This window comes from Triticum urartu, chromosome 3 (assembly GCF_003073215.2).
Source record: "Triticum urartu cultivar G1812 chromosome 3, Tu2.1, whole genome shotgun sequence".
Taxonomy (NCBI): domain Eukaryota; kingdom Viridiplantae; phylum Streptophyta; class Magnoliopsida; order Poales; family Poaceae; genus Triticum; species Triticum urartu.
The window spans coordinates 701,835,525-701,845,944 of record NC_053024.1 but is presented as its reverse complement, the minus strand read 5'-3'; the positions used below and the strand labels follow the sequence as shown (position 1 = coordinate 701,845,944).

Here is a 10,420-nt window from a genome sequence, read left to right as displayed (position 1 = left end):
CTTCCTCTTGCCCTCCTTAGCTCCCCACCAGAAGTTCCTGACCATGTGGGTGAGGTCATCACAAACACTCCGAGGTAGACGGAATACACTCATGAGGTATGTGGGGAGGGATTGCGCGACTGCTTTTATAAGTATCTCCTTCCCTCCTTGTGAAGCCGCTTCACCCCATATCAAGAACCTCTTTGTAAGTTGTTCCTGGAGACCTTGGAACCGGCCCTTTGACATGCGTCCTGTAGGTGTTGGCAGACCTAAATATTTTTCCTCAAACTCAGGGTTTTGCACTTCTAGAACTTGCACAACAGCAGCTACATCAGTAGGGCGGCACCTGCTGCCAAAGAAGATTGAGCATTTCATAGGATTAACAAACTAGCCCGTAGTGCGTTCATATACAGTGAGAGCATCCCGAATCTCCATGGCGTCCACGGACGTGGCACGAAAGAACAAGAGGGTGTCATCCGCGAAAAGTAAATGAGAAATACCAGGGGCCCGTGGGCACACATGAAGTGGTTGCAGCAGTCCAAGTTGCACCTTATGTTTCAAAATAGCATCCAGTCCGTCGGCGACCAACAAGAATAAGAATGGTGAGAGCGGGTCTCCCTGCCGTAACCCACGGGACGGTGCGAACGAATCTGAGAGGGCTCCATTGAGTTTAACCTTATATGTCACCGAGGTCATGCACGTCATGATCCAGTGCACCCACCGGCGATCAAAGCCCAACTGTTGCATCATCCGCTTCAGGAATTCTCAGTCCACCCTATCATATGCTTTTGATAGGTCTAACTTGTATGCACAAAAACTACTATCAGGGTCCTTCTCCTGCTTAATGGCGTGGATACACTCAAAGGCAATGTAAGCATTATCAGTAATTAACCTTCCAGGTACAAATGCACTTTGCTCCGGTGCAACGATGTCATCCAGTAAGGGCCTTAGTCGGTTTACTAGGCATTTTGAGATTACCTTGTAGACCACATTACATAAGCTGATTGACCGGAACTCGGTGAGTGTAGTGGGGTTCGCCACTTTTGGAATAAGCACAATGGATGTTGAATTAATTCCCTCGGGCATAATACCTGACTCAAAAAATAGCCTGACAGCCATAATAACCTCCTCCTTCAGTATGCCCCAATACCGCTGAAAAAACCTCGCAGGAAACCATCCGGTCCTGGTGCCTTTAAGGGCCCAATCTGAAACAGGGCATCGCTAATCTCCTTTTCACTGAAAGGGGCACATAATTTATCATTCATATCTGGACTTATTTTTGCTTGGAACAAGTGCAAGATCTCCTCTGGATGGATATTTGGGTCAGCCGTGAACAAGTCCTCAAAGTACTCTTTTGCCATGTTCATCATAACATTCTGGTCTTGCTGCCATGTCCCATTGCTATCTATTAGGCCCTTGATTCTATTTTTCCTAGCACGCCAAACAGCCTTACGATGGAAAAAATTTGTGTTCCGGTCCCCCTCCTTTAACCAGTCAATGCGAGATCGTTGGAGCCACAACATTTCCTCCTTGTAGAGAAGTTCATTCATTGCGTCCATCTCTTTCCGCAATTCTGCGCGGTCAGCATTCATGTGCATGAGCTCTTCTAACCGCGAACGGGACTTTTCTAGTTCTCTTGTTACGTTCCCAAATTTCCTATTACTCCATGCATGAAGTTTGCCCATTACCTTCCCTAGTGCAAGATGTACATCCCGCAGATTGTTTTTGCCTCCTGCTTCCTTCCACGCCTGTAACACAACCTCCTCCAAAGCTGGATCCCGTTCCCACATAAGTTCGTACCGGCGGCAGCGGCTTGGCCGTGGTTCCGTGTCCGGTACACACCTCACCAGGACCGGGCAATGGTCAGAGCAGGGGGAGACAAGGTGCACCACCGCCGCTTCTGCAAAGATATCACGCCAGGAGTTCGTGGCCACTGCTCGGTCTAGCCGCACTTGGACATTCGCCCTGCCGCCTCGTCGATTATCATAAGTGAATGGGTAGCCTGCAAACCCCAAGTCAATTAGTCCACAAGTTTCTAAAGCATCTCTGAAAATAAGCATTTGCCCCGGCGCTCATGGAGTTTCTGACATATGCTCATAGTCCCACATGGTTTCATTAAAATCTCCAACAAGCATCCAAGGCAAGGCACTCTGGCTGTGCAAGCGACGTATTGCATCCCACACTTCATGTCTATTTTCCACGCGAGGTTCGCCATAAACAAAGGTTATACGCCATGGCGGCTCTCTGACTGAAACACGGACATGCGCATCAATCCATCTTTTATTAGCATCCTTGATCTCCACTATTAAAGATTCATGCCAGAATAATGCAAGACCTCCACTGCGACCCTCACTACTAACTCCTTCAAAACCCTGTAAACCTAACCGAGAACGAAGACGATACATCTTTTCTTTTGGTTGCCTAGTTTCACACAAGAAAACAAATTTCGGGGAATGAGCACCCACAAGTGCTACCAAATCATGAACTGTGCGAAGGTTCCCCGCCCCTCGACAGTTCCAACTTAAGCAATTCATTGCTCCTGACGGGGCTCCACACTTGGCCCCGTCAGTTTACTGGCGGCCCCATGGCCGGTTGCCTCCAAGTCCACTGAGCGCTCCCTACTGTTTACCTCCTCCATTAGAAACTTGTGTTCTAGTCTGGTTTTCTTCTCTTTTAACTGTACTTGGAGTACTACTCCTTCCTCTTCCAGTTCTGCAAGCACATCCTCTCCCACAGCATCCTCTCCTTCCAAGACGTTCTCCGAGCCTGCTGCGCCTAGCCTATCCATATTGCAGTCATCTTCCTGTGCCATAGAACAAACTGACGGCGTCCTCCTGTCCGCAATGACGAGCACCCGCGCATCTAGGTTTGCCACCAGCAGTGCTTCAGTTCCCTCGCCGGACGGCTTCGGGCGGGCAGCATCCACTAAGGGAGCCCCGTGATCGCCCCCACCGCCCTTCAAGTTCACGTCAGCACTCACCAGGAGCATACCTAAGGTTCGCGACGACGGCGACAAAGGCTGTGCGGTGGAATGCAGCGGCTTCGGCAGCACCTGCAGTAGGAGTTGATCAGGCGGATCACCGGGTTTCTGGTGCCTCTCTGGACTGCCCCTAGGATTAGATGTATATCCATCCACGAGCAGATGCATGAAGTAGTAGTTGTAGGCCGAATTCATCCCAGACTCATGGCGTGAACCAGGTGGAAACCTAGCCTGCGGCTTCCCATGGCGATAGACAGCGGGATCGCTTCCACCCTGAGGACCAAGCGATCGGGGAGCGGACGCAGCCGCAACAGGGCCATCGTGGAGCGGAGGCGCACATGAGGCAGCGGTGCCGACCACCGGCAGGCCAAAGCCCCGCGGCGGCGGCAGCAGTGGCGGCGAGGGCGGGGGCCCATAGTCGCCAGACTCCTGAAACCCTAACATCGGGGGCTCAGAGGAATAAGCCCTTGACTAATTTTATTCTTATTTGAAAGTAGTACTTCCTCGGATCCAAATTATTTGTCGCTGTTTTAGTAGTACAACTTTAGAATAGAACAAGGACAATTAATTTGGATTAGATGGAGTAATAATTCAATGTTTAACTGTAGGAGCTTTGCATGAAGAAATATGTTCACATTATTAAACTGATGAATGTAGTACAAGCAACTGTGGAGAGATGCTCCAATATTAACTCTTCACCGTACCATGCCAGGCTTGTCCGATCTGACACAAGGAAAAATTTCTCCAATATCTACTTCTTTCGTTTTTCTCCATCGCATAAGGGTGTATGCATGTCCATCATGTTTAACATTGGTGACGATTGAGGCCGGAAACAACAATTGCACACTCTAGTTAACCGTCTGTTTTTAACCGAAAAAAAAACCGTCTGTTTGGAAACAGAAAATTTATGTGTAACTCGTGCCGCCGATTTATGCTATGAAGCTAGTTCTCGTCATGGTCGTCGGAAGCCCAGGCCATGCACTCCTCCAACATCTGCCTCATCGTCGTTGTAGTCGTGGTGTTACTGCCAGTACCAACTTCAGCACGACGCCCCGCCGCCGCATGGCCCGCGCTGGCGTGGACGACGCAGGGCGCAACAATGTAACGTTGAGCGTCGGATGATGCCGTGTTGGACGACGCGGCGCCGGTGAGTTGCTTCACGACGCTGCGGAACTGGGAAGGTGGCACGACGTAGACGACGGTGGCCGTAGGGTCCCTTCTCCTCCAGTGCGGCCTCGGCGGTGTCGTGGTCGAGCCGCGGCCGGCGGTGCCATTGTTGCCGCCGTTGTTGCTGCTGCTCATTGCGCCTGCCCCTGCCCCTGCGTCCACCTGTCAGGTGGTCTAGCTGTGGATGGACGAATGGGATCGAGCGGTGGTTGTGCATGCCACATCTATAGCCGCCGCGCAGGGAGTGAGTCAACGGTAGTCAAAGTTGAACGAAGGAAGCCGAAACCAAATGGTAATGCTGCTACTGCTAGCGCCGGTGCTACGGCATCACTAGACTAAACTAGTTTGTATACGTCCATGTCCATCCCAAGGAAACAGAATTTTTAAAGTCCGATTTATGCATGAATGCATACATAATTACATATACACAAGAGGATACGTGTTTTGGAGAAATATACATGTAAACAATACTGGCCCCTGTACGGACCAAAGAATGGAAACCACCATCCTTTGCTGGACGCACAAGTCAGCAAGTGAGTGATAGTGTCTCTGCAACGAGCGCAGGCAGGCACGTACGGGATCCGACGCGATGACGTCGAACGTGACACCCACTTGGTCGGTCACTGTGGTCTGGTCTTGATGTAGGTGATGACGAGGGTGAAGGTGAAAGCCAGGTGCGTGCAACGGGCACGACTATTCTGCGTGCACGTGCCAATTCTCCTGGTGCGCGTATGTACAGTTGTACACACCACTTTGGGGCGAAGGTGCTAGAAGGATCGATCCTAAAGGCTGGTCGTGGCCGTGTCCGGCACGAATTTCATCTCCTCCACTCAGAGCTTTTTACTGCCAACCTACGCCTTCTGATAAACTAACCTGAGAACATATCGCTGTCATTTGGCTTTTCATTCCATTTTCCTTAATCCAGCACACCAAGCTCACGAGATGAGCTGCCACGTACCAACTCTGATGTCGACTGTGACAGTGACCGATCGAGGAGTAGCCACAGAGCAGCGACGGCACGTCATCGTGGCACCGACAAAGTATTTTCCACGCATTGTAGTGTGGTCTTCTCGCACGCAGAGTTTCTCAGGCCAAGCTCAAATGAGCTTGGGTGACAGCAAAATAAAAATAATTTCAAAAAAAATCTTGTGAGAAATATTGACAAGCGATTTGGCTAGCGGCACGTAGGATGGGAGGCCCGCCCACATGCATCTTCTCCCTCCCTTTTCTCTTCTCTCGTCGCTCGTCTCTGCCTCTTCTTTCTTTGTCTCCTTCTCAGACCCCACTGCCATGGTCAACCGTCGCCGCCCGGAGGCCTCCCAGAGCGCCGTCACCATGGGAATCAACCGATCCGCCCCCCTCGGCCAGATCCGCTTTGGACTCATGCCACCGGAGCTCTGCATGCCTCATCGGACCCGGCCACGCCGGAGCTGCAAGCGGCCATGATGGGATTACACCTCTCGGTGCAAATTTGCTGGAACCAGAGGTTACAACCATGGTGATTTTTTGCTAAAACCGACGAGCCTCGGTGGTACAACATGCATCTCTTTTTGCTACAAACAGTCACGGCAAGACGACCGACGCCGATTTTTGCTACAACCGTTGTTAGTTTTGCTACTACCGACGACCATTTTTGTTGCGTCGGTGACCGTGAATGACACGACCACCGGCATGGCGTACTATAACCAGGCAAGGGGAGCTGTAATCGTGGCCACAAGAGCTGGAACCGCAGTCCAGCGGAGCTGCAACGGTGGTCCGGTGGAGATGCATTTTTTGCTTCAACCGGCAGCAGAAAAGCTACAACCGGCAGTCAAATTTGCTACAACCACGACAATGAATTGTGGCCAGCAGGGATGACACACGTTTTGTTTTTGCTGCAACCAGACGACGACGAGGGCCACGGGCGACGACGACGCACTTTTCTTCTGCTGCGCCATGCAACCATGGAAGCTTAGAGCGGCGTGGGATTTTTGCCGCAACCAGACGACGACAAGGGCCACGGGCGACGACGGCGCACTTTTTTTCTGCTGCGCCAGGCAACCATGGAAGCTTAGAGCGGCGTGGGATTTTTGCTGCGACCATGGGTGGGCTCCTGGAACTGCGGTTTTCGGGGAGGGAGGATGGCGAGCGGCCGCGAGCCGACAACGTCATCGGTATTGGTGGTGGTCGGGAGGGCGGGGTGTGGGGGGTTCTCTCACGCGTGTTGTTCGTCCAGCTCTGCTGCGTCGGCCGGTGGGAAATGAACGAAGAGATTGAGAAGGGAGGAACAAGGCGACTAGGAGCAGATGTGACGGTCTCCTGTAACTGTATCAGGCGGCTGGGGGCCGACCGGCCCATATTTGGGCCGGCGCGCCGGCGCCCAGCACTGCCCTTACAAAAACTTGTCATGGAATCACATTCCAAGAAGGCGTGGTCAAAAAATTAAAATCGCTACATTTAAAAGCATTTTGGAACACTGGTTTTGTTTTTTTACTAAGCCTTACATGAATGTGATTCCATGACGAAATTTTATAAGCACTTGAAACATTTGTCAATGTTTCTCATAAAAAAAAATCAGAAATTTATTAAATTTTGTTGATTTTTTATTTTGGAACAGTGTTTTTGTTTTATACTATGCCTTACAGGAATGTGATTCCATGACAAATTTTTGCAAGCATTTGAAACTTTTATCATTGTTTCTCACAAAACAAATTCAGAAATTTTCAAATTTGTTGATTTTTTTTTGATTTTACTCTTCACCGAGCTCATTTGAAAAAACATAGGTGGCAGGGATTTTATCTCGCTCGATCGAATCGCCACCAGCCGCATATTCTTGGTGCCTAAAGGATATCCTTGACGCCTCTGCCTTTCTTCTGATAAACCAACCTGAACATCGCCATCATCAGTTGGCCTAAGGAACGCATATTCTTGGTTGGCTTTCTGCATAATTTTGTGAATTCCTTTGGATAATCTAACGTACGAACTTCACAAGATGGGACGACGTGCCAGGTGCCACGTCCGTGCGTCTCTGCCACTGTGACCGTGACCCGTCGAGGAGCGGCGGCACAGGCAGCAGTGATGGCACGCCAATAATCTTGAAGCTTTTTCCAGACACTGGATCGTGGTCTTCTGCTACTGCTACGGCCTCGTTTAAAGCTCAACCACCACCGAGAACGCATCACACCAGATGCGGTGGTGGCAGTACCGCCTCGTGGCTGCAGTGGCCTTCGTCGCCGCCGCCCTGGCCACCGGCGCCGCGGTGCTGCGGCCACCGGCGCCGCTGCGGTTCGGGCCGGGCGGCCGGTTCAAGGTGGCGCTGTTCGCGGACCTGCATTACGGCGAGAACGCCTGGACGGACTGGGGCCCCGCGCAGGACGCCGCCTCCGACCGCGTCATGGCCACCGTGCTCGACGCCGAGAAGCCTGGTAATCAGTTGCCCTGAATCTTTCACTGAATTCCAGCTTTCCTCTGAATTTTTACCTTCCAAATTACTCTTGTGCTGTATTATTGGCAGACTTCGTGGTGTACCTCGGCGACCTCGTGACAGCCAACAACGTGCCGATCCCCAACGCGACCCTGTACTGGGACAGGGCAATTTCTGCTTCCCGACGCAGGGGCCTCCCGTGGTCCACCGTGTTCGGCAACCACGACGACATGCCCTTCGAGTGGCCGCCGGAGTGGTTCTCCCCCGCCGGCATCCCGCCCGTGCACTGCCCACCTGCCGCGTCAGGTAACCGAACATTCCAAATCGCTCTGAATTATGTACTCAACCAGTCCGTAAGTAGTGCGTGTGTGCCGTGAATGGTTCAGGGTGCAGCTTCAGAGGAACGCCGCGCATCGAGTTGATGACGGCCGAGCTCAACCGCGACGGTGCCGACGGGTTATCGCGCTCGATGGTCGGCCCCCAGGAGCTCTGGCCTGGCATCTCCAACTACGTGCTACAGGTGCTCTCGCACGAGGAACGACAAGACCCTGCTCTGCTCATGTACTTCCTCGACTCAGGCGGTGGATCCTACCCGGAAGTCATATCCTCTGCACAGGTCCGGTGGTTCCACAGCCAGTCTCACTTCCTCAATTCAGATGGCAGGTCAGAAGAAACTTGCAGCAATTGAGATCAAGCCCTACTCAACAACTACTCAAGTGACATTGGCATGTTGATGTTGCAATTTGTATAATCTTTTGCAATCATCTGCAGGATTCCTGAGATCATCTTCTGGCACATACCAAGCACATCATACGTCAAGGTGGCTCCAAAGTCCAAGACTGAGATCTGCAAGCCCTGCGTTGGTTCCCTCAACGAGGAGGATGTGGCGCCACAAGAAGCCGAATGGGGCATGATGGACGCTCTTGCCAAGAGGTCTTCAGTTAAGGTAGACTACTACTTTGTCTGAAACTCTGATGAACTACAGCCGGATCATCTCTCAAGTTGTGTAATGTGGTTACCTTTTGATGTGTACGTAGGCGATCTTCGTGGGGCACAACCACGGGCTCGACTGGTGCTGCCCGTACGAGAAACTGTGGCTGTGTTTCGCGCGGCACACGGGTCACGGCGGATATGGTGACTGGCCAAGAGGGGCAAGGATCGTTGAGATAGCCGAGAAGCCGTTCTCTGTCCACTCCTGGATACGGATGGAGAACGGGAACACGCACAGCCATATTACATTGTCTTGAGTTTGATTCGGATAGGATTCAGAATCGTCTGCACCATGATTTGTTGAGTTCGGAAAGTCCACCAATATGCAAACAGTTTGCAACTTTGTATTCGATTCAGTTAGGCTTTGGTGCAGGTGGCTCCAACGAATAATCTTGAGTTTGGCTCATGTTAGTGTCGTTATATCACAGTATGAACTAAAATTACGACACTTATTGTATATCGCACGGAATAGTATTTTTGCTAATTTGGTTACTGTACCAGATAGAAGTCGTTGGGCGCTTTGCCGTGCCATTCTTCGTATGAATTTTGTTTTGTTTTGAATTTGAGCAGTTTTAGCATGGTCCTTCTCCTCTTTTCACATGTTTAATTTCCATTGGTGTTTGTGCTTTTTTTAGAGGTCTTAGACGTTGTTAAAGAGCAGAAAAACGGCGGGAAAACGGACCAGGGCAACCCTCCTATATATACATAGCGAAAGCGAAAATTGACAGAGGCGAGCGCCGCTCCCTTTCGCACATGCTTCGACCACACGGGAGAATATCAGGTGCTCCCGGGCCTGACATGCTACCATGCTACGAGCTATTGGGAGCCATTGGATCTCGGTGTTAATGCTCTGAACATTTTGCAAAGAAACTATTTAGAGGTTCGGGAATTGTGTGCTGGTACACTGGCCTCTTAGATGCGTTAAATCTGAGATCCAATGGTCCAGAAGTCTATATCACGGTATCACCTGAACCTTGGTTCCACCTCAAACTGTCCCCGCATAGAGCTAGACACACACACCATCATATCAGCACGGCGCACATCGATCAGCGCCGACACGTCTTCAGACACATAGAGCCAGACCAACATCCACAATGACAGCACACATCGTATCAACGCTGACCGGGTCTTGCTATATGTAAGATTCAGACTCGTCTGCATCTGCTTAGAAGATGCCAAACATATGGTTAGTGTATAGACTGTATAATTTCGATTCTTGACAATATAACTGTACAAGAAACTGCTTTTTTTTTTGCCTCGATACGAGAAACTGCTTTGACCATAGACGTGAGTCCATGGCCTATGGTATAGTGTATTTGCCTTCATTTTGGGTAATCCATCTTGGAGGTCCGCAAAGCTGCATATCAGCGATGGAGCCGCGCTGAACTCGGGTGAAGAGGTGATTCGTCATTCTTTTCTTCGATGGCTGCTGTTGTGGTGCCGGAAGTAGGTGATGGGTGTTGGTGTCAAGCTTTGAGATGTTCTGTTATCTTTTCGGTTTTGTTATGTCGGTCCTTACGTGACTTGTACTTTAATCTTTATGATATAAATGAGACATGTATTACCATGCAAAAAAAAACAATATAATTAGTATACTAGAAGTAGTCGTCATAATTACCCAAGTTTAGAATGTCTTGTTTAAAAGAGCCTTTCTAATTTCTGGTCTTTTCTTTTATTAGAGAGGTGTTGGCGGTGCGAAAGAGCAATTGGAGTGAGTTACAGAAATCATCGACATTAAAGGCTAGGGTTGCAAAAACCACGCTTTTACAGTTTTAGGCCAAAAATCATTAATTCTGAGGCTATTTTTTTCGCAATAACCACTAGTTAATGACTTTGGGCCATTTGATGATGATTATGACAAATGGGTCCTGCAATTGGTGATGTAGCGTAACAGTTCACAC

General features: G+C 50.3%; 1 protein-coding gene across 1 annotated transcript; it reads left to right on the top strand.

Annotated features, from left to right (window-relative positions):
• The first annotated feature begins 7,227 nt into the window (after positions 1-7,227).
• Positions 7,228-9,019, top strand: LOC125549278 (probable inactive purple acid phosphatase 16). The gene is made up of 5 exons (XM_048712725.1): positions 7,228-7,530; positions 7,620-7,835; positions 7,916-8,192; positions 8,301-8,475; positions 8,567-9,019. The coding sequence occupies exons 1-5, from the start codon at positions 7,293-7,295 to the stop codon at positions 8,774-8,776; spliced, it is 1,116 nt and encodes a 371-aa protein (XP_048568682.1). The 5' UTR covers positions 7,228-7,292; the 3' UTR covers positions 8,777-9,019.
• The last annotated feature ends 1,401 nt before the right edge of the window (positions 9,020-10,420 follow it).

Bases quoted from the DNA above. Each gene is read 5' to 3' on its own strand.
- LOC125549278 (XM_048712725.1), top strand. From the start codon at position 7,293: ATGCGGTGGTGGCAGTACCGCCTCGTGGCTGCAGTGGCCTTCGTCGCC. The intron at 7,531-7,619 runs GTAATCAGTTGC...TATTATTGGCAG, and splicing joins GCTCGACGCCGAGAAGCCTG to ACTTCGTGGTGTACCTCGGC. The intron at 8,193-8,300 runs GTCAGAAGAAAC...AATCATCTGCAG, and splicing joins TTCCTCAATTCAGATGGCAG to GATTCCTGAGATCATCTTCT.